The following is a 23,878-nucleotide window of genomic DNA, read 5'->3' as shown; positions in this document are numbered from 1 at the left end:
AATCGCAGAGCAAACACAAGTATAGGCTCATTGTCTTAGAAGACATTTACAACTTACTCTTGCATGTAGATTTCAGAAAGTAGTTTGCATAGCCTTTACGTGTTGTGCAGAGTTTATCTAATTTTCTTCATCATAAATCCATACAAAAGTTCTACCGCATTTACATCATGAGCACAGTTATATCATCATAAAACTGAATCTTATTGTTCCAATCCTGGGGGGAAAAACCTCAACCTGACAAATTATTCAAATTTTATTCATTTAAAAAAAAAAAAAGCATGCCTTGATAAAATCAAATAGTTACATCATAAAATGGAATGACAGACAAAAAGTGACAAGACTGGAGGAAATCTCTCAGATGCATTTGTTTTTCTATTCAACCCTCTCAAAATAGCCATGGAAAGACAGTGAAGCATTGGGGTCTTAACGCTAACCTAATACATAAGGCAGTGTTAAAAAGGCACAGGCTGCATTTAAATTGGCTGGCTGAGTGGGAGAGCCTCTGAACTCTCCAGACAGTTCATATTCACATGATATTATCGGGATGTACATTAACACAGACCTTTAGAGGAAACAAGAACATTTCGATATGTTTGGGCAGTGAGAAGATTATCTCCATACAGTGATGCATATTCAATTGGACAAAGTAAAAACTATACAGATAACAATGCCAAACAGAAGTAGTTGTCAAAACTCACAAGTGTTGCGTTCATGTGACAAACCCCTTTCAATATCTTCTGTTGTCGGATGCATATAAAATAAACACTCCATAAGATTTCAAGTTTACCATTTCAATTTTTTGTACATTTTACAAATATTACAGGATGCCTACAAATGCATTTTAATCAAAGTGTTTAAAAAGGGAAGCTTATGGAAAACAAGATCAGATAATCACATTGAGCTACACTGTTGCATCAGTTTTTGTGCCTCTCAAAAGGTTACTGTTTAACTGATTAATATTAACAGTAGCATATGCATGAGGCAAAATCCCTTGTAAAAATACAAAGGTAAATAAACACTGTACCTAAATTACCATTTTCATACACCAAACAAAATTTTCAGCACTGCTTTTTGTTTTGCTTTATAAGTTGTCTAAAACATTTAAATGCATTTTAAGGTATCTTAAATACACATTGAAACTGCTGCTAGATCAACCCCAGAGAATGAAGAAAAAATCCCAAGACAAAACAAAACCCCAAAAATCTAGTATGTCAGCACCCTGTCGTGTTGAAGGCAGTCTGTGAGTGTGCTATACACTGACTGCAGTAGGAATAAACGCCTACCAATACATCAGTCTAAACATACGATGCAACATTATTGTCTGCTGCTGTGCCTGGTGGTATTCTACTGATGTGAACTCCCAAATGACTTCAGATGGCGTATTCAAAATGCTTCGTTAAAAAATGGGGCACAATCAGCTTGACTCACTAATCAGATGGGATTAGTGAGTCCTTTTCCAACAAAAGAGACAATTTCCACTCAGAGTAATAGAAAATGGTATCAAATATTGCACAGACGAAGGGTGACTCATCAGTATTACGTTTAAGTGTGTAGAAAAATAAAACCTGAATTGACGAGGGCTTCTTTGCTGCATTTGTGTCTTACTGTGTTTCTACTTTGAAAGAAGCATCCATGACTCATTAAGGAATTTCAAGCCAATGCTTCACAACTGTAATACCAGAGAGACTATAGTTGCAGTCAAACACCCAGTGGGAATAATTAATTGATGAAGATCAGTTCTTAAACGTTGACATGCCACAGGATACAGACTGTAAACCTAGTCTGGCCTTGGGACCAAAGCTCAATATAAGGTAGTAGCACTATTAGTATTAAGTGGGAGCCCCATCAGAAAACAGGCGGTGAGCTATTTTGGGTCCTAATACATAGTTTAAGAAACAATGATTTAAATCAGTACTGGGGTCATTAATAAAACCTGTTGAGGTAGGGCTTGACAGAAAGCCTCATGATCCACTGCTTCTTGCTGCTCTCAAAGACCAGTGTGAGTAAGAACAACTGTGTAATGCTTTTGTATCCAGTCCTGACATAACAAGATACACACCAACAGAAACAAATTAAAACCAACTTGAGTAGGTGAGGTTGGGTCCTTTAACTCCAGACATCCTGTGAGTAGCGTCCCTTGGTCATAAGTTTCTTGATGTAATCTGTGGCTTGGGTGCGCGTCATGTTTCCCAAGTCCTCTGCGATGTCATGGAAAGCCGTCTGCACATCCTTGGCCATGTTCCTTGCATCCCTAAACCAGGAAAAGAGGGTTCAATTAGATGTTTGGATTTGAATATTTTTCTGGCTTTAATTTTCATGCCTTATATGCCCAGAAAAGCAATGCTTGCTTCAACTTGGACCAGTCTGTCAACATGTCCAGTCATCACAGGCTAAGCTAAATATATATAAATAAAGTAAAGAGCTTTTGGGCAATCAAAGTAATCCATTGACTTAATGGCAAAGCCGCCCTTGTTGAGACATTGAGTGAAAGAAGCTACACATGAACAAAAGAGAAACATCAAGACAATTTCATGTGCAGTTAATCGAAACACATTTTATTTAGTGTTCCAGTTTCTTAGTTACCCGCAGATGTAGATGTGAGCGTTCTGTGTGTGGATCAGCTTCCAGAGTTCCTCCTTGTTGTTCCTCAGGAGATGCTGCACGTACACCTTCATTTTCAAGAGAGGCGGGAGAAAACACTGTACTATATGCAGTGACTTCATAGCTTACACAGTATATTTATCTATAGAATTTCCCAGTTTGGGATCAATAAAGTATACCTATCTATCTATCTATCTATCTATCTAGATATAGGACACATAAATGTATATTCAGCATCTAACAGCAACAATGACTGGCACTTGCACTCTGAGGTACAACAGTATATCAGCGATGATTATAGGACTGGCTAATAAGAGATGCTAATAGCAGTAGCTGAACAGCCATACCTTGTGTTCCTGGTCCCTGGAGAAAGCAACATTAAGCTTTGTTAGAACTCCATTACTCTCTGCTTCCTCCAGCTCCTCCTGGTAAAGGTAATCCTCGTTCTTGTGTCTGCAGCCAAAATACATCACCGTCTCGCCAACTTCCTTTCCTACGTGGGCAAACAAAAACATTGTATCTTGTACTCAGTGCTCATCACTGCATTTAGGCTTTTTATTCAGTTCATTGAAAAAGAAAAAATACAATCTAAAATACAATATAATTAAGACAAAAGTGTACTGTCTTAAGAATTTAAGCAAAGTAAAACTCACACTTTATCACACAAGGCCTAACTGCAACCATTTCATGGATGATAAATGATCTGAGATGACACTACTACTACATAAATACCTCAACACTAGAGACAGATAAGTACACAAGCAAAAAGAGTTTGATTAAATAAACAAAGCCCATCCCCAATGGCAAACAAGAAAATCATGGGGACCAAAGTTTTCCATGGCAGACTCATTTCAAACTCATTTTCAAAAGACATTTCAAAGCATGCTGTTCACCTTGCTCTTTGAGCCAGCCTCTCTCCTGGATGAAGCCCATGAATGGAGCGATTCCCGTCCCAGGGCCGATCATGATGACTGGGTTGGTGGCCTTGAAGGGCAGCCGGAACTGGGATTTGCGAATGTACATGGGCACGGTGGACTTGTAACCGTTATCAGTAACCACTTTGTTCTTAAGCCAGTTGGTGGCTACTCCCTTGTTGATGCGGCCAGTCTTGGTCTTGTACTCCACGACCACAGCACAGATGTGGATGCTGTTGGGGTGAACCTAAAGAAGACCAAAAACTTGCTAAAAGGAGACAATGAAGGACCCACTTCTTACATGCTGAGATGCATATTTTACATTTCTTTTTTGATACTATGCCTCTGTCATAAATACTTGAATTGCCCTTTGTGGTGCCATAAACTATGAATAAGTTGTTTTTCTGCATCTCTCTCAGGTTACTAAGTAGAGAAGTACCTTAGAGGAGGAGGCGATGGAGTAGTAGCGGGCCTGGAGACGAGGCAGCAGCTCACACAGATGGTCAATTGGAGGCCTCAAAGAAGGCAGATCCTCCAAGATGGCAACAATGTTTCTACTGGCATCCAACACCCAACTTTGGTACAGTGCCTGTGGAGAGGCGGTATCATGACAATATCATTAACTATTATAGAAACAGGTGAACAGACAAGACAAGGACAGCTCTGATTGCCTAACAAGGTATTAGCAATTCGAATGAGCTTGCACATTTTCCATGGGGATAGCCATTAGCTACAGCAAAACAAAGCAGAGGTATGTCGCAGTATTTGCCAGGTTTTAAGAGGCCAGCAGACACAAAAATATCAGTGCCAGATAATGCCCCTAAAAACTATTATATTTCAATGAACAGTGGAAACAAAATTAGGCAGGAAAGTAGCACGATTGGCTGGTGTTCCAGCCGTCAACGCAAATGATGTACCACTCCCGTTGTCAACTCTAAAATATAAATAAATAGACGAATTGACCAGTCCTAAGTCATTTCCCCCAAACACAAACCAGCCAGTCGTAGCCTAGTAAAATGTTGCCCTTGGATGAGCAAATAAGTCCCTCTGAATAGATAAGAAGTTTGTCTAGATTTTGAGGTGTTTTCACAAAATGATGCCGTTTCCTTTAAAAAAAAAAAAAAAAAAAATATCCATGCTGAAACACTGTGCCTGGGGTCCATGAAGCAGAATACACAGTATCTATCCCAGAAAACTGGACTGTGGAGCAGACCAGACACCAAAACAGGACCAAGTAACAGCCTCCTCTGCATACACCTGTGTCTCTGATGACACAGGTAAAATAAATAAATAAATAAATAAAATAAAATATTGCTTTTTCAATTAAACCAATGATTAACAGTACAAATGATGTTCCATATATATTAAAGTAAATTAAATAAATACCCATTTAATTTTTCTGAACAGAGTGTACAGGATAATTATTAAATAGCCAAACAATGGCAAAGTCCAATATTTGTATAATTTTAATGTTGTGTTACAGAACCCTGTCACGCTTGGAGATAATGAGGTAAACATTGGACTAGTTGCAATAAATTTGATGGCCTTTTTGTTTGTTTGATATTTTTCCAAGCTGTTTCAATCCTTGACAGAAAGGTGAATTGGAAGCACAGGAGCTATCTGTTTTGATACTCCTGCAAACTTCAGTGGAACTTCAACTGACACGGCGGTGAGCAGAAAACAACTTAACATTCATTTTGGAGTGAACTGTCAACATCAGTGAACCAGTACAGACCTTGCCCTCAGGGGAGGAGGAGGCCATCTTGCGCATGTTCTCCTGCTCTTTGGGGTCTGTAGCGTACTGTGCCAGCTCATAAAGGACGTTGGTGCGAGGAGGGTGTGTGATGTCAAGGTAGTGAGTCAAGGCAGTGTGGTAGGTGGTGGGGCATGGGAAAGGGTGCTTCTTATTGGACTCCTCTGAAAAAAACAAAAACAAATAAAAAGCATATTTTCAACATCCATCATTATCATTCATCAATATTTTTATTTCATGGTGAACTGTCCATTATTGTAATTGTAATTTGTAACTATGATGAAAAATGAATACAAAAAGTGTGCTTACATCTGAGGTGTTTAACAAAGAAAGCCTGAACTGAGAAGGGTGTGTTCTTTGTGAAATGTTTTCTTCTCTACTAATTAGGCTGCATTTTGGTTCATTTTTGTTGACACTTGATGTACTGACTTCAGTAACTTGCTCAGGCATTTTAGTTTCTCACTCTATCAGATATACGATAATCAGGCCAGCACTGGCTTACGTGCTACTACATAAGCTGACTATCATACTCCCAAATGACTTACATGAGGCTTTTGATAGAGATATAACAAACAGCTGTTTACAAAAGGGTTAATTGTGTATTAAGTCAGAAGTTGCCTTGAATCTCATTTGTTTACCCACCAAGTACACCTGATCCTCTTCAAGGCTAAACTCATTTAATCTGTGACACAAGTCATCAGCTCCTCATATTACAGCAGTAACACGTAACAGTTGTAATATCCAAAGATCTGCTTTATGTGGCATGACTAAGCTGACACTGTAAAACAAAGATATTAATGAACATGCCGTGAGAAGGTTTGAGGGACAAACTAGTAAAGTCAAGGTGCTGTGGGCGTTCAGTGCCATACCATCAAGGTTGTTGAGCGAGATAACAGTATCAAGGTTCACTCCAAGGATTTCTCCCAACCTTTTCACCAATGCAGGGTCATTCGTGGGGAAAACAGCAACATGGTCTCCTGACTCGTATCTGAAATCACAGAATTTGACGTACATTTGGACTTAGCGCTGCAAAGCCTGAGTAGGACTGCTTATCAGGAACGGGGGATATTAACAAAAGTCACCCACAGAGTTAAGCCTGAGATTACTGAGGTACTTTCTTTTTTTAATACAAATAAATAACCCCAAGATCAGTTTTACTGTTTGAGTTTTTGCAACCCCACGGCTAACTTTCACAATCACTTACATGTCCCATAATCAGTTGATAAAAGCATAAAGATACTATCTTCTCAGGGCATTTGGAATATTTGAACTATCCCTGTGACTCAGATCTAAAAAAAAGTAAAATCACCCCTGGCACAGTGTTAGGCAGTTTCTATCCAGTCTTACCTGATCTTGGAACCAGTTATGTCCAGTTCAAGGTGCATAAGATGCCTGTCGCCACCTTTGTTGAGTTTGCGATTGACAGTGACTGGTGCCAGGAAGGGGTTCTTGGAATCAAAAGGCCTGGAAATAAAAAAAGGATTTAAGGTAAACCTAAACCTCATCGCAATAGAGAAGTACAACCATTTAGTCTGTACAAGGACATTAAATATGTAGTTATGCTCTATTAGAAAGTTACATAAAAAAAAAAAAAACATTTATTAATGAGTTGACAACTAAGGGCCAAAACAGGTCTACAACAAATTATGTTTCCCACTTCCACTAGGGGTCAGAAAGTTCAATTTTTAGAAAACAACCTGAGGTAACCTTTGCAGTTGGCTGGGAAAGTGGGTGAAATGTTGCATGAGTGGACTGAGTTGCGATAGTGAGTAAGTGCCGGCGGTTAATGGCTTCTCTAGTTCTTACGGCTTTTGGGTCTCAAAGCTCTTGAGGCGGCCGATCTCTCCTGTGTACACTTTGTTCATGTTGATGTCAGGGTGCTCCTTCAACTCGTACTGGCGGATGCTGTGTGTGGAAACAGCTTACAGTCAGCTACCTCATACAGTGCCCACAAACAGTGAAACAGATATAACAGAAAGAACATGGTGGGAAGATGATGGGCAATCACATTTAATTCATTTTTATGGTTTAACTAATTCGATGACTCATCCACAGTAAATCCACAAAGTGCTGAGTCACAGAAGACGTCTTTGCAGCTACTCCACTGTTTTAATCAGTGGCGTGGGCCCCGAGTGTAAAAACTGACAGACACTCAGGTCAAGGTCTGATTGTGGGACACAGTGTTGTCTAAGTCAAACAAATAAAGATTTATAATAATGACCTTCAAGTATACGTCTGTGCAGAGTACATTGTCAAAACTCATCATTCATTAATTTATGTGATAAATCTGCAATTACGTATTAATTTGTATATGTGCTGTTCTCCCTCATCCCCTCCTTAAATATTCAATAGAGTATACCACTGCACTGAGCATGCAAAAACAGGGGAATTATGTTGAAAAAACTGGTAAGAAATCAGAAATTATTGGAAGAAATGTTGAGGATAAAGAGGAGTTAAAACATGACATAAGAGTGAAAAATGAAATCACAAACAAAATACTGTAAAAATAACTGGTGAAAAGGGAGTAAATGAACCTGGATTCATCGCCTAAAGCTTCCACTCCAAAGTGCTCGCAGACGGCTGGCCAGAACTGCTCCCGCCAGGAAACGAAGTCCTCTTCCAGACTGAAAAACATCAGGGCAGATAGATCAGGAAAACACTTTTTTTAAAACCTTTGTTTAATGAAGCAGCTCAACTAAAATGATTGATAATGCTAATTAGGCACATTTTTAATCACAGATCTCAATGAAAATCACTTTGTTGTTCAAAGCCCTTTTCTTAAAATTCTGGGAACTTGTGTGATGCATAAAATTCATAAAAAGTGGACTTCTACTTCCACAAAATTTAAGTAAAAAAATAAGATCCTCTATGGCCAGGGAAAAGGGTAGTCATCATGAAAAGTCACTTACTTGCCATCATCATCTCCCAAACCAAGGTCAAAGATGCGCGTGGCCCCAAGTTCTTCCAACCTTTTGTCGACATATTTCCCCATTGCATTGTAGTGTTCGTATGTCTTGTTGCCCAAGGCAAACACCTACAAACACAACAAAACACAACATCTTTAAGATCTTAACATCTCTAACTAGGATAAAGACTGCTGGTAAAAAGTGGACAGCTACATATGCACAGACACTTTGTCTACTGGGAGGTGTCTCAAATATTAAGTTGCTTTTTATCATTTTTTAATAGTTTTTTTTTAAATTTGTGAATTGATATAATTCAAAAAACAGAAATCGCAATAAATTGTACTATCGAATCACAATACCTTTAGAATCACAGTACTGTACTTTAATACTTGATATGTATTGTTTTTGGCTACATAACACATGATATACAGTCTCTAATAGTGTATGTTTAAACTTTTCCCCAGGGTCTTATGAAAAAAAAAATGCAATAAATCATAATGTTGAATCGCAGGGAAGGAACAACTCTTCAGTGAGTGAAGTCTCACAACTTCCAAAAGATTTCTCATTATCTGTAAATAATGTAGTCTTCCAATACAAAAAACAGGAAGGCAATGGATATGAGACAGGAAGAAGGACGTGACACTGTCAGAGCAGGCCAGCAGCCAGACAGATTTCCCCCACTGAAGCTCCACAGTTAAATGAGGCCAGGGGCACGGCACCATTACAATAACAAACAACAAAAGACGGCATTCACACACACACAAGCTAGATGTAACACTTTTTCCTTTAACAATACACAAAACCCAATGAACCTTATGACACTTTAGCTCAATTTACATAATTTGTCCCCAAATATTGTCCTAGTGTCAAGACTGAAACATGGCAGGCATGCAAAGTTACATAGCGTGAGTGATAAAATAACTAGTTACAGAGGAGAAACGTTTGACTTGTGAAAACCAGTGTGCCTAAGAACACCAACTCTGGGAAGAGCCGTGAGTAAAATAATTTTTTTTTTTTTTTTTTTTTTTAAAGGCAGGTTAGTCGCATGACTGGCTGGTGTTCCAGCCGCCAACGGCATCAAACAATTAGTGAACCCTACCTAATCATTGCCCAGGAGGGATGTACGACAGAGAAAATGTAAAGGGAATGGCAACCTTTTATGTAAAAGAAAAAAAAATACAAAAATGAATGATACCTTTGTGTATCCATACCACATCCATCTGAAAACTCTTAAAACATTGCTTTGGAGGTGCAATTTGAGTATCCCTATAATACAGCTAACTTTGGGAGAAGTGCAGGGCCACCTGGAGTGGGGCATCAAACGTAATGAGTGAGTGGCCATGGAGGTCAAATAAATAAATCAGTCAAACAAACAAAAAGTGCATTGTGATAGCCAGTGTGGTTATCACAATTAATTACAGGAGATGTAATCTTTGCAACTCTGAAAACTGTCTTCACACCAGTGTCACCAGGAAAAACGCCTATATTATATATAACCTATATATTTGCTGCCCTTGGCAATTCAAGCAAATCTCAGATGAGCACCCAGATCAGTGTTTAGGAATACAGCTGCTGAAAAACGCTGGCCAGACACACTCACAGTGTAGTTGAGTCCAGAAAGGTTCTCATCATCGTTCTCCTGCAGCCAGTCGTAGAAGTCCTGGGCGTTATCTGTGGGGTCTCCCTCGCCGTAGGTGGCCATGCAGAATATGGCGAGAGAGTTGTTAATCTCAGACAGACGGGACAGCTCACCCTGCAACATGGGACATCAGCACAGGAGAGAATGAGCACTGAAGATACAACAATACGTTCTCTGTATTCTGGTCATAATAGGATAGCTCTCTATCGTTGCTTAAACTGGTGCTTTACAGAAACGCAACAGCTATCAGCCAAATCCATGGACCAAAATCTCCCAAGAGCAAGCACAGGGCGACAGGGGCGAGGAAAAAACCCTTTTAAAAGGCCCAAAAACCTTGAGCAGTACCCAGCTCTGGGTGGGCGGTCAAAGGTTGAGAGAAGGACAATGAGAGATGGATGGACTCAACATACGTTATGTATACTTGCACAGGAGGTGATAGTGCCCAACACTATGGAACAACCTCTCAGTCAATGCAGAGCAATCTCCATATGTACACACTCTTAAAACAATCACAACTAATTTTCATTACTGCACCTGCGTCAGTCATGTCTTACAGTTGCCTTTTACTTCCTTTATTTGTTCTATGTAAATAACTTTGTGACATTTATGGGGGTTACATAAACAAAGTTTGTTATTACATAATATGGAAATAGTATGGAAATTAGCTATCCATATCTGGCTGACTGGTTCACTTTTCAAATAGCACTGTGGTCACTATGGAAACAAAGTTGCAAGTTACTGCAAATGATAGATGAAGGTTATGTACAGATGGAGTCAGTTCAGTGTCTATAGTCGTCTCTGCAGTATTTGTGTAGCACACTGTCAGAAAAGCCACAAAAGGTCACAATATTGGGTATTATGTGCTGCCTCTATTGAAAAAGAAAATGAAAACTTGTTCCCACAACATGAACTTTCCTTAGGAATTTAAGGATTTACCGGTGTTAGGATTTTAGGACAATGAATTTAAGAGTTTCAAAGATAGCAGTGCCTCACGAGCATGAACAGCTATTTGGCTCGTTAAAATGCTCACCATACAGTTTTGATCGTTATCATGGAAATGAGTGTTGTCGCGTGTCTGGACAGTGCATGAGAATGAGATTATTAGAATATTCATCACAACTGCCACTGAACTGTTTGGTGAAGGATGCCTTTGCCATGGTAACACATCGACTTGTTCACTCTCGAGCACTGCAGCGATACTCTTTTCCATGACAACATCACAAAACACTCTCTGGCAGCTCTGTCAAGAGTACCATCCAAATGACCATGCAGAAATGTTTATTTGAATAGGAAGGCCCTCTGTCCAATTCAATTCTGCGGTTTATATGTCGTTCCATCAATGTAAATTACCATGTCATATTCCTCTGGGTCAGCAGCCATTCCTTTCATGCCGTAGCGCTGAGCGTCTTTGGACAGTCTATTGGCAAATTCTTCCGCTGTACCCGTCTGGGAGCCATAGAACACAATGATGTTCTTGCCCTGGAAAAGTTTGAAACATAAACATTTACATGGCACATCGTCCTGAAAATCTGTAACCTAACAGTAGCTCTTACATAGCTTTCTGTTTCTGTTGCAAAGCTCTGTATCAGCATTTTGTTACTTTAATTTACAGCCAACACGTCTCCCATGTCTAGAGATTAGGGTAAAGTAATAAAGTTAATTTATAAATGTCACTGGAATATTTTTGCTTTCATTTTCTAAGCTTTTACATTTGGAGATACAATGGTTCTGCATGGCACTGACAGATAATATTACCAAATATTGTCCTAGTGTCAAGACTGAAACATGGCAGGCATGCAAAGTTACATAGCGTGAGTGATAAAATAACTAGTTACAGAGGAGAAACGTTTGACTTGTGAAAACCAGTGTGCCTAAGAACACTAACTTTGGGAAGAGCCGTGAGTAAAATAACTTTTTTTTTTTTTAAGGCAGGTTACTCGCATGACTGGCTGGTGTTCCAGCCGTGTTCCAGCTGTCAACAGCATCAAACAATTAGTTCTGCAGAACCATTATACACAATACAATGGTTCTGCATGGCACTGACAGATAATATTACCAGGCTGTCACAAGAAATGGGTTAAAAATATCGCTTGAGCACAAGATAATCCCGCTTTCCTTCATTGGAAAGATACTGGCAAAAAAATCTCATAGCTTAATCCAGTGTTTATTGTTGTCTTTACATCAGTTAACAGCTACATACATCTGCACATTAATTTGTGCCAGTCTTGCAGTGATTTATCCTTGCCTACTGTGGTCACATGATGATTCACAGGCAAAAATTGAGACAAAATTAAATAACAGAGGGGGCCAGACTTCTTTTTTTGCCACTCTCATGATATCTGAGCTATTTGTTGCAAAACCACCAGAGCTCTTTCAAAACCAAAGTAATTTCTCATGGCTCGCTTGAAACCGAGGTTCATCAAAGTTGAAACAGTCTTTCCAAATCAAGACCCGTATGTCATTACATCAGAAGGAAAACCATTTTGTAGTTGTCACGTTCTTTAGCCACAGAGAAAAGCAAGAAGGCAAATGAACTTGAGCATTTTTATACTGTGAATTTTGGGCAGTGAGCACTGTCAAAAGAATATTTTATGTTGGCGGTGATCATACGAGTCAATGAGAAAATGACTACAAAAAGGCTTTCTTAAAAGGATACCAAGGCACTTCGAGTTGCAGTGCACATAAAAAAGGCATTTACTGGGCAAACATTGTAAGGATGACTGTTGGATGAAAGCCTGCATAGTGCTCAGGTTTGTTTGATCTTCAAGTCAAGTCAAAGTGCCTCTTATCCATCATTTGAAAATTAGTCCATAGCCTTGAGAGCCAGAGAGTGACACTTACCATTTTCTTCATTTTCTCAATGAAACTGGTCTCTCTTGTAGTGGGTGCCCTGGGACAAGAAAAATATTTGATTAACAAAGTGTAACAATGTCAGCATCAGCCTAAATAACCCAGGCATATTTTGTTTTTTATCAAGGGGGTTATTTTCCCAAGGGGCTTTTTAGTGATGACTGTATTCTCCAAGCTTCACATATGGGTAATATCCTATGTGTAAATCAGAAGGTAAACCATGTTATTCCCTTTCCAGAAAGATTCATCTCATCGGAATTGTAATAGGTCTTTGATATAGGATGCAGTGACTCCACCCCTGTGCTTTGAAATCAGTTATTTCCAAAGACTTTCTCCTCACATGAACAAATTTCTGCTGGACTGTGCTACGTGCGGGTGTGGCGCAGCATCCAGCTCAGCACCCTCACACTCAAAGTTCAACTCAGCTGAAGTTTTGTGCCACATGTTGTGATGAAATCCTTGCACGTCCAGTAGAAACAACACTGTCTAGACCTGAGCATCTCATGGACCCACACCCTCTCCTACTTTACTTCTCCTGACAACCACAGCCACTGGCAGGGATTTCTTTTGGACTTGGGACAAGTGTACTGCAAGCAATTGCAAAAATCACAGCACTGACAAGAGTAAGGAATGACTCTTTTCTCCACATCTTAAAAAAATCTGCGTATTTTGTTCACGGTATTTTGACTAATAACGGTAAATGCTGTGCCGAGCAGCAAGTGTGGAGCAAACTGCATCCTGCATAAACACCATAGGAGGTTTTTAGCATTTGTGCGACTTTACAGTGGAATCATTCACAGAGTCAAGGGGCTGCAGCAATGAGAGAAGAGGCAGAAGTACTACAGTATCTAGATATTCAACTGCCACTCTATAGGTATGAGGTTCACATCACAAGACAAAGGTACATTGTGGACAGGTTTTAGAAAATAAACATCTACATAAACTCTTCAGCAATGTGTGTGGCTTGTTAAATCTATTCAGTGTGACTCAAACAAACAATCACTTGAAGAAGGCGTCACTATCTCAGTGCCAATCATGTCTTGTGTACATCATATTCCACCGCTGCATCGACTTTGGATTTAGAGGAAGTACTGATTCTCAGGTGGGAGGGGCAGGAAAGCTGTTCAAGTTAACATTTTTGATAAATTTCTGCCTACACAAACTTAAATCATAAGAAGACTATGTGAACAGTACACAAAAAGTCTCCAATCACTACAGAAAATGAGGCGATTGATTATGGTGAGGTACTTGTGGCGTACACCTCATGTCTTATCCAGGGAGTAATTAATGGATGGGGACAGATCAAAATAACAAATTCAAACACATTGTTAGGAAAAGGGAAAGCAGGACACAACGTCTATTATCACACCAAATAAAAGGCAACGCCGCTGCTTTCAGCATCAAAAGGTCTGAGTGGACAGCTGCAAATCTGTCACAGGAAAGGGAACAAATAGGTAAAAAAAAAATAAAAAAATAGCCAAGACCCTGCATATACATCAGAGAAAAATCTGTTTTTAGATTATCAGCCAAAGAGTGGCTGCAGATTAATCATCCATGTTGAAGGAAATGTAAAGGAAGTACATTAATACCCACTCCCCTTGTTCTCTCTGTGCTAAAGTAGTTAATCCACTATGACCTATACTGTAAGAGACTGATCTGAGTCTTTCTGAACTGAGTGGCTTCATTTTTTCCAGACTTTACCACCACACCATTTGCCTCTGTTAAGTATGAAGTACATTTGAAAGCATCCTTTTCTTTGGTCTCATGTTTATTTGGCTCAACAATTTACAACGTAAAGAGTACTTCCAGAGAGCAGCGGTGTGCACAGAGTGCAGACATGGTGTGCTGAACACACTATAAAAAGCAGCCCCCGTGGTTAATATGGATTGTGCTCACAAGAGCAGCGTAAATTCCTGATAGAAATTTGAAACAAGCGTTTGCCTGAGCCTCAGCATTCCATTAAGACTTAACAGGCTCGGTTTGAATTGTTATCAGCGCAGCCGGTCTGTCCCATCACTCAACAGGCAGGATCTTCTATGCATCATGAAGAACAGACAAGCTGCCAGAGTTTACCCCCTCCATCCCAAAAAGTAATAATGAAATCAAATAAATAAAAACCCACAGTCACATTAGTTTGATTAATTGCATGCATCAGATTTTTCCACAACTGGAAGATCACTTCTGTATGAGTTGTTTTGACTGCCAATGAAAGTATTTCAAACTAATCCATCAGTGCATCCAAGAGCTAGCCATTTCAATCAAGTGCACTGAGTAATTCTTTTTTTGCCCTCATAGCCAGGCTCATTCAAACATTCAGCTGCTGATTTCATGCCACACTATATCCCCAATGTTTAAAAACCCCAGTGATATGGAAATGAAAGCTCATGCCATGATCATTTGCTTAAAAGGAAATATGGATGCACGATAGTAATGACCAACAATGGGAACTGTGTCTGAAGGACTGGCAGTAAAAAACAAAGAATCACCAAGAGAATTATTATTACATTCAAACAAATCTTATCAATGTACGTTACACAACCTCTTGGGAACATTATGTGCTTTTAACAAGCATTATCCTTCTATTCTGTCATTAAAAACAAGCAAATATCACACTATGTCCATCCACAGCACTGTCCATCCACAGCACTCGGAACTTGATGTCGGTCAAAAAGTTATACTCCAAAGTGCAAGAGCAACTTGGCCAAAGTTCATAGCAGGTTGAGAAATGTTTTGATGCCTTTTCCAATGAAAATTTCTAGCAAGTATTATTGTTGTGAATTCCTTTAGCTTGTATCAACTCCTTTGAATACCTGGTTGTTAGGTACAGTGCTGGAAAAACAAAACAAAACAAAAAAAAAACAAAAACAAACAAACAAAAAAAACTATGGAATTTTTAAGACATAGCAAAATCAATATTATGGTTTTCTACTGACCTTTCAGCAGCATCTCTCCTGTCCTCTGGCAGGGAGAAGACACAGCCCATGGCATGCAGCCCTGTAGCTCAACACAGCCACTAGCACCAATGGCTAGGCCACACCGGGGGCCGCCACGCTCAAAATCAAGAGCAGGAAGACAATACTCCACAACCAGAGGATCAAAAATGAGTCAGTCCAGAGAGGCACGGCAACACTCCGGGGTTTTTAAACTACTGCCCGCCGTCACCTGAGAGCCTCCAGCACGATCCCAGCTCTGCCTTTTCCTGTGCCCCTCTCTGAAGGCAGCAGCGTCTGTTCCTCACACAGAGAGAACTCCACCACACACACAGCAGTCTACAAGCCCTGTCAATGTTTGGCAACCGCTAAGGACACAATGGTGGGAAACTGACTTTCCCATAAAATGTAGCCGAGCTGCAGACCCACACTTTTGACTCACACAAACACACACTGAAATACTCAAGGGCTGAAAATGCATTCCTCTTCATCCCCGCCCCTTTCCCTTTCCAATCTGAAAGGTGTTAGGAACACGAAGAAGTCTACACGATCCATTCTGAGAATTTGGCAAGTTATCAGAGCAACTCCTCCGTGAACCATTGAAGGGGGAAGAGCTGTGAATGGTAGTTTTTCTGAAGTGTCCCCCACCCCCATCCCACTGGAGGAGAGAGGGGAATGTCATTACTATGGCAACCTCATTTATCATAAAAGGATTCCATTTGTGACATGGTCCTACTCCAATGGCAGAGCAGCTTAGCTTGCATGCAGAAAAAAAAGAAGAAAAAATGGGGAGTGGGGGAAAGAAGAACGAGAAAAAAAGTAACTCGGGGCAAAGAAAGGGCTGCTTGTCTTTTGCCACAACTTTCCACCTTTGGAGAGGACTCACAAAAGAAGCTTGGCTAGCCCTCCTTCCTTGCTCTCCAGGGAACTTTCAAAATGGGTTCAGGGCCAAAAACAAAAGCACAGGAAAGACACGGAAGACTACGCCCCCTTCATAACAGTTAGGTAACCAATGCTTCTATTAAGGGGAGGGGAGTCCAGCTCTGCGCTTGTGTCGTTATACATTCCCTTCCTGTATTCCCGCCCTCCACAGACAAACACTCTTCCCAGAGCTGAACATGTTTTCCAGAGTCCCCCCACCCCCCTCCTCCGTCCCAGCTGATCTCTTGTTTTCACACACATGGTCAGGATCTCCAGTGCACAGACTGAGTTCAGTCCCCAGCCCTCCCAACACTGTCTCCATTCACACAGACACGCAAGCCACCAGCCATTCAGCGGACATGACTGTTCCTGGCCTGTGGCTTTACTCTGCCGCACAAAACAAATCAGAACCCGTCTGTTGTGGCCGGGGTGGGACTGAAATGTAGGCAGTGGTTGTAGAGTCCACTGAACACGAGCCAAGCCTCCATCGCCTTGCTGATAAGATAAGTGACGATGATGAAGGGAGGGAGGGAGGGACGGAGGGAGGAAGGGAGGGAGCAGCAGGAGGGTTTGCAGGCGTGACACGACACGAGAGACAGAGAGGCAGACATCAGATAAGTATTTGACAGAGACCGTGCAAAAGAGCAGAAAAAGGGAGGGAGAGAGAAAACAAAGGTCAATCCTGGTGGAACATTTACAAAACCCTCAAGCCATGTACTCTGACACACTCGCCTCAAGGATTTGTTTATTTTACTCAGTGTTGCAGTTTCAAGGAACACACTAACTTCTAGGAAAATTTGCTTTTACTCAGATGAGGGAAAATATCGATTTCACACCTGTGGGTCTAATATAAAAAAAGCAATAGGATACATACTAAAAAGGTTAAATAAGTAGATAAATCTGCACAATGAACGGCAGCAGCATCTCCAAAGCTGAGATACTTGAAGTGATAGATCTTGAATCTTTATGGCGGGAGAAATAAAAACATTAACCCTCCTGTTAAGTTCACATTTTTGTACATCGTTTATGTTTGGGGTCAATTTGACCCCTGCTGTTTAAACCTCCACAAAATTATTATAACTAAAATTGTTACCAAAGTTTATGTGTCAGGTACTTTATGTTTCTTTTTTGATTACCTAAATAGCCCTTTAAATAAAACATAACTCCCCCACCCCCACCCCCACTTATACATCCAGTATTCCTATTATGCGACTGTGGAAAAATATGCAAATCACCATAAAATCTCACTGACTGACCTAAAATTGGAAAGAAATATTAATGTTTGGTGTTTTAATGGCTTTACATTATTTCTAAGTACAGATTTTTGTTATTCATAACTTATGTGTTACAAACTGTGTACAGGACACTGAAAACATATCATGTTTACCCAGTAGTGCCCATTACATTAGGAACACTCATTAAATATGAAGCAAAAAAAAGTGATGTTAATCATTTATTTAGAGACGTTAAACATTGGCTCTGGTCAACCTGACCCCAAACATAATAGGAGGGTTGAGGAAAATTTTGTGTGCTACTACAGTTTACACTGTATAAGTTGACACTGGATCTTACATAACCCTATCTGAAAATGTAATTACTTACATGGCAATGCAAGACAGCAAGAACTGTGGTTCGTTCTTCCTCCCATGTTTCTGAACCATAAATCAGCCTTAAGACAAACCTACTCAAGTCCATTTTTTTCTGTTCTGCCCAATAAAGCAGAAATGTCCAAAAACGTAACCATTAAAAAGAAAGAGGCGTGAAACTACACTTTATTATTCCTTCACAGTGATGAATGGAAATGCCCCCTCCAGCCGCATAATAACATTGCTTGTGTAACTCAAAATGGCATATCCTACAGCTGTTACTCACATTACAATATGCATTGTAAGCAGGGCTCGAAATTAAGTTTTTTCTTTGGACATACATCAAACTAGATACTTCATTTTACTTTAAACGCAATTACAGCTTCATGGTCTAACATTCAGTTCAATTTGTTTTGAGTACATCACTCTTGTCATTACCTCCTTATTGCTGCCCCCCCCCCCCCCCCCCCCCCCCCCCCCCCCCCCCCCATCCATCACTCTCTGTATCTAACAAACACACTCACACTGTCTTTGGTCATCTTCTTCTGAGGCTACTTTGCCACCATTTTTTGCCTGCCTTCTCTGCATCTAGTCTTAAACCTCTGGGCCAGAGAAAAACATGCAGAGCTGACATAAACTTTTCATCCACTATTTGAAGATTTTCATCCTCTATTTTGCACTTACTTTAACTTATTTTATCCCGTGTCTATTTCAATACCAATGTGCATTGCTGTCTGAGTGGAAGTGTGGTTGTTGTTTTTATGTTTTGATGAGCGACTGGACATTTGAAATTCCCTTCGGAGATGAATAAAGTTTTATCTATCTATCTATCTATCTATTTATCTATCTATCTATCTTTCTATCTAGTGACAAATTAATGAACTGACAGTGTGAACCTGGGTGATTTATGCTGTTTTTTGGCAATCCAACATGGAAGTATACATTAAACTTTGTGACAGTATTCTTGTCCAAAGCACCGCATCAAGTATCACCTATGTTCTACAAGTAACTCAGCTGACATTAGATATTTTACCAACTGAGGTGGGAGCGAGGCGATGGAAGAAAACCTGACTGGTGTAGAGGCAGTGAGATATGCGAGCTGTTAGTCCCTGTTGACAGAGTGGCTGATTGTTGTTATGACTGTGTGGCATGGCAGCAGTGAACTAAAGGCTCTGCGTAGGTGAGGAGCTGTGTGTGTGGCTGGCCGATCACGGGACAATATGGACTCAGCTACCCAATGAGGATTTTCCTTCATCAAGAGTACTGATACTGACATATTTTACCCTGATGATACTCGTGCTCAAAAGAGGTGCATTATCCACAACAGATACACAATTTAGCATACTATTTGGCTCAACCAGTACATCCTTAATTTCCTAACCTTGCACAGCCTGAAACCAATCCCTCTCTCCCATGTGCATGAAAGGATTCAGTTTGCTAAAAGCTTCAAGTGAGGGAGGGAAGATACTTGAGCATTCATGTAGTTGTTGCCAAGTGTAGCTAATAAGGAGAGAGAGTGAGTGAGACCAAAACAGCCAATGTGAATACAGCTGTCCAGACAGTGTCACAGGTCCACTGTGGGAACAGAGGGTTTGTCAATGGTCATAATTTAACCAATTCAGGGTCCTACCAGCAGTATATGAAAGTCAATACAGCAGCGCCTCAAGAAATATGTCTAACAAAAGCTGCTGGTGTTACTGAATAAATGTGACATGTTAGTGACAAAGCACTGAGGCAAAAGAGGAAACTTTGATCATGGCTACTTCTGCCTATTACACTCAGAGATGTTTTTTTTTTTTTTTTTAAATAATCAAGCAAATGTAAAATATGGACCTTTAAAAATGCAAAATCTTTTTTATCTTTTTCTTGCATAAGGCATTTTTGAGTTGAGTCTTCTTTTGGACAGCCGAGTAAAAAGTAACAGATACTCACGGTGTGTCAAGCTTCTTGAATTCGGGAATGGGCTCTGGCTTCTTGCGGTTCATAAACCAATAGATGACAAGTCCGATGATGAGGGTAAAGAGGAAGATGTCGAGGCTGCTGAAAAGAGGTTCCTCTTTATCCACCATTGGCTCTGGCTGGGTGGTGGTCTCAGCTTCCATGTCCGCCATGTTTACACACTCCTAAACAGAAGGAATAAACAGTTAGGAAAGCAGTTGACCCACCGATAAAGCAAACCCCTTAGGAGGCTTTTTGTATACCGACTTTTGTATACCGAAGTGTTGCAAACAAAATGTCCCGGCAACATTGTGTTTTCTCTCTTCTTTTTAAGACCAGGGGCTGTTTATCCTCTAGCCAGGTAGCAAAAGTATCATGCTCTGTCTACATTGGTCAAACCACAGAGTAGCATTAACGATTTCTGACCTGGCTCAAGGTGTTGTGAACTGATCTGAGTGAAACCATGGCATCCCAGCTTGCAGGCGTGTAATAAAAAGTGTTTACTGTATTGTAAGTTGTAAGGAGAGAGGCTTGTAATAATTTCTGTTCTTCAAATTATACTGTTTTCACATGACCAGGGTCAGTCCCAAGAGACATCATATGGTTTGGCAATTAAAATGATAAAGGTGAAATACTCTAAGTTTAAACAGCCCCAGGCTAGTCTACATCCGTAACAGAACAGGGACTGGGGCATATAACTGGTTAAGCCGCTACACAGAGTGGAATTATCACAAACAGATGTGACAAGTCTTGTACTTGTTCTGCCACACAATAATAATGGGCCTTTGTCCAAGCATGATCAGACACTTGGCTCAACCGACTGTAACGATTTAACCAAGGACTTTCAATACACGAGGAGTGTCTTGTAAAGCATTCATACAATCTCCAAGGTTGCCATGACATCTCCTTCAAACCAAGAGGGCCTTCACCACATGCACACAGACACACACACGCACGCACGCACGCGCGTGCGCACGCACACACACACACACAGAGCACAAAGCTCTTTTCAAGCAAGTATGCTGCAGCAGCTCTTTTCACACAATGCTCGAGAGAACTTCATGTTCTGAGCTCTCACGTTACAGTTTGGTTTGGAAACCCATTCTCTGATCCAGTGTACTCACAAGTCCACATTTTGAGAAAGATCGACATGTTATCTAAGTCTCCAAGTGTAGTTTTGTGAACTACAGCTATACACACAAACATGCAACTACACTGGGGCATCACCATTACCCCCGGCTGCTCACTACTACATTAGCAACTGACACGTGTATTAAGCAAACAACTTTGTTGTTTCTGTATGTGCCAACTTCAGCTGGTACAAGTATGACCAGTGGCCAGGTAGTTGCATCCCTGACTGAAGCCCCGCTTCTGCCAGATGAAAACTACTATCTTGAAAAATACTATTTCAGTATTTTGTGGAAAAAATATTTTCTTTTTGAGAAATCGCACAATGGTGTCTACGTGAGTGATTACTGCAGGCTTCTCCTGTAGTAATGTCACATTCCTGTGGTCAATTGAAGCAGCACCCACAGTATTCTTATCACCCGTAGAATACACGTAATAGGCAGCAAACTGCATCACTTGCTGATTATCAGTGTCTTGCCTTTCATGCAACAAGGTGTCCATGTCAACGACGGTGCTCAGTGATCTCCCAGTGGGATAAATTAACAGGCCGAGCTTAAAAAACAAATTTCTCTCTCAGGTTGCCAGTCTGAACAGCCAGGACTAGATAAGAACCTCCAAAACAGGCTAGACAACAAAACTTAAACTGCTGATATAATAGTTGTGTATCATTTGACAGCTTAGGGGAATGACTATATTAATGATGAGTATTAGTGACTTTCATTAATCTGCTCCAGTGACCCTATCTGCATGTGATTTTATCACTGATCTGGTATTTAACCTTAGTTTTATGGCTGAATTTGTTTTTAACTTGTTCTATTTTGTTCCAGTGTCTTCATTCTTACTTGATATTGTGCAACTTCTCTTAATATTAATGCCCTAATATGTTTTTAACTTGTTTTATTTTTTACTTATGTTTTGTCTGTCATTGTGCAGCACTGTGGGTTTTGTTGAATTTAAATGTGCTATATAAATAGACTGACTTATGACTAAAATTAGAGAAAGTATCTCTTCAAGAAGGGACCACCTTTGACACCGTCTTATAAATCAAGGTCATCTCCAATAGTCAAAATTTCAGCAATACCCTTTTGTTCACTCTAGTCAGGCCTATGAAGCACAAGCTGTTTCTCTGCTGAGATTACAAATCCTTTTGAAATGAGGGGGAAGAGACACTCCAGACCTCAAACCAGAAATGATTGCACAATCAAGTAGACTTCCTCTGACACCAAAGGCAGAGCCACACAGATTCACGCCACCGACACTAGCACAGTCATATGACTTCGTGTGGCTCAAGTCAGCTGCCGGTGTGCAACAGCTAAGTTATGGCTAGTCATGGTTTGAGCTATAGCTGAGTCACGAAACAGAACATATGCCGTTTGATTTGGCAGTGTCACTGTTCAGCCTTAAACCAACGTGACCTGTGGTTTACAACAGTGTGAGGTCAATACCCAGACACACTGATCCCCAGATTGTAAGCCCCTGCTTGTTTTACTATCGGGTCCTAAGGTGAGACGTAACGAAAAAGTTAATGAATGACTTCAAGCATGTTAAGTTCAGTCTTCGCCATGATGTTTAATCCAATTTATTTACTTAAAATGCGTCTAACCATGGAGTTGTCTAGATAAAGAAAAGACGAAGGAGATGAGGAAAGTGACAAAAGGTAAATGGGAATGTATTAATAAGTAAGGCCCTGACTATTCCTCTGACCGTAGCCACACTAGCTGCATAGATAACAATAAAACACTTAAAGACCACAGTAAGACCGTCTAAAAATGACTGTGGATGTAGTTTGCTTTTTTAAAAAGTACAGGTATTAACGTTTAAAAATGTTTACGACCTGTAACACATCCTCCAAGATAGGAGAGCTACAGTTTGCGTAACACCAGCTTTAGCACTTTATTTCTAGCTAATGTTAGAGGCGGCTAATGAAAAGCTGAATTTCCTGGCGCTATTATCAGAGTTTGAGTTTGTCGTGTGAGGCAGTAATCACTCCCATGCCAATCCTGCGGCCTGCCACAAACCACAGCTCGATGTAACCCCCCCCAAAAAGATGTGAGCTTTAGCTAGTGCTTACCTTCGCTGCTCCTCTGTCAGGCACACTGTGCACAAGGCGGAAGGAAACTTTACGCCATGCAGGAGCAAACCATCTGCGCCCAGCATGGGGGGTGGCTTCATTTTCAAGGCCAAATAAATTCAAACAAGATATGATTCGTCTTTAGAGGAGTTTTATAATCATACACTTCTCGACACGGTGATGTTTTAATTGACTGTTCAAAACAAACTATGCTTGTGTTGGATTTTGTGGACACGTTTTTGGACATGGATCAGTCCATAAAGGCATTACCTAACGTGACAGTGCACATGTAAGTGTAATAATAAATAGCTACTGAGGTGCAGCAGGACAGCGGTCAAGGTTATGTAATGCTGCCAGCAGAACAGACAGGTTTACTGTACCTTCACTCAAACAAGGTATCACAGTCTGAAAAGGCTGTTTATGTTCATTGTGGCAAGGACACGTGCTAGATAGACGTAACCTGTGTGTGTGTGTGTGTGTGTTTGATCAGCAAACTCAACAGAGAGGGAGAGAGAGAGGGAAGAGAGCCACACCACATAAGGAGATGAGCTGCATTTTTTTTTCTCAATCTGTCCGACTGCTGGTCCACAAAAATGCTCTAGGAGGCTAACATTTGGCAAGTAGGTCAAAAGTGTGAACTT

At 40.5% G+C, this 23,878-nt stretch overlaps 1 protein-coding gene across 1 annotated transcript; it reads right to left on the bottom strand.

Moving 5' to 3' along the window:
• Positions 1-240: 240 nt before the first annotated feature.
• Positions 241-23,338, bottom strand: porb (P450 (cytochrome) oxidoreductase b). Its single transcript, XM_030067149.1, has 16 exons — positions 23,238-23,338; positions 20,033-20,223; positions 12,655-12,703; positions 11,164-11,292; positions 9,775-9,927; positions 8,178-8,302; positions 7,803-7,892; positions 7,075-7,173; positions 6,616-6,732; positions 6,138-6,256; positions 5,251-5,432; positions 3,955-4,104; positions 3,495-3,762; positions 2,949-3,094; positions 2,584-2,669; positions 241-2,251 (listed from the first exon to the last, which is right to left on the bottom strand). The coding sequence occupies exons 2-16, from the start codon at positions 20,209-20,211 to the stop codon at positions 2,107-2,109; spliced, it is 2,037 nt and encodes a 678-aa protein (XP_029923009.1). The 5' UTR covers positions 20,212-20,223; positions 23,238-23,338; the 3' UTR covers positions 241-2,106.
• Positions 23,339-23,878: the final 540 nt, after the last annotated feature.

This window comes from Myripristis murdjan, chromosome 13 (assembly GCF_902150065.1).
Source record: "Myripristis murdjan chromosome 13, fMyrMur1.1, whole genome shotgun sequence".
Lineage (NCBI taxonomy): Eukaryota > Metazoa > Chordata > Actinopteri > Holocentriformes > Holocentridae > Myripristis > Myripristis murdjan.
The sequence above is the reverse complement of the archived record's forward strand: the minus strand, read 5'-3'. Positions and strand labels throughout refer to the sequence as shown.

Bases quoted from the DNA above. Each gene is read 5' to 3' on its own strand.
- porb (XM_030067149.1), bottom strand. From the start codon at position 20,211: ATGGCGGACATGGAAGCTGAGACCACCACCCAGCCAGAGCCAATGGTG. The intron at 11,293-12,654 runs GTAAGTGTCACT...AAACTTTTCCAG, and splicing joins TTGAGAAAATGAAGAAAATG to GGCAAGAACATCATTGTGTT. The intron at 2,670-2,948 runs GTATGGCTGTTC...TTGAAAATGAAG, and splicing joins CCAGGGACCAGGAACACAAG to GTGTACGTGCAGCATCTCCT.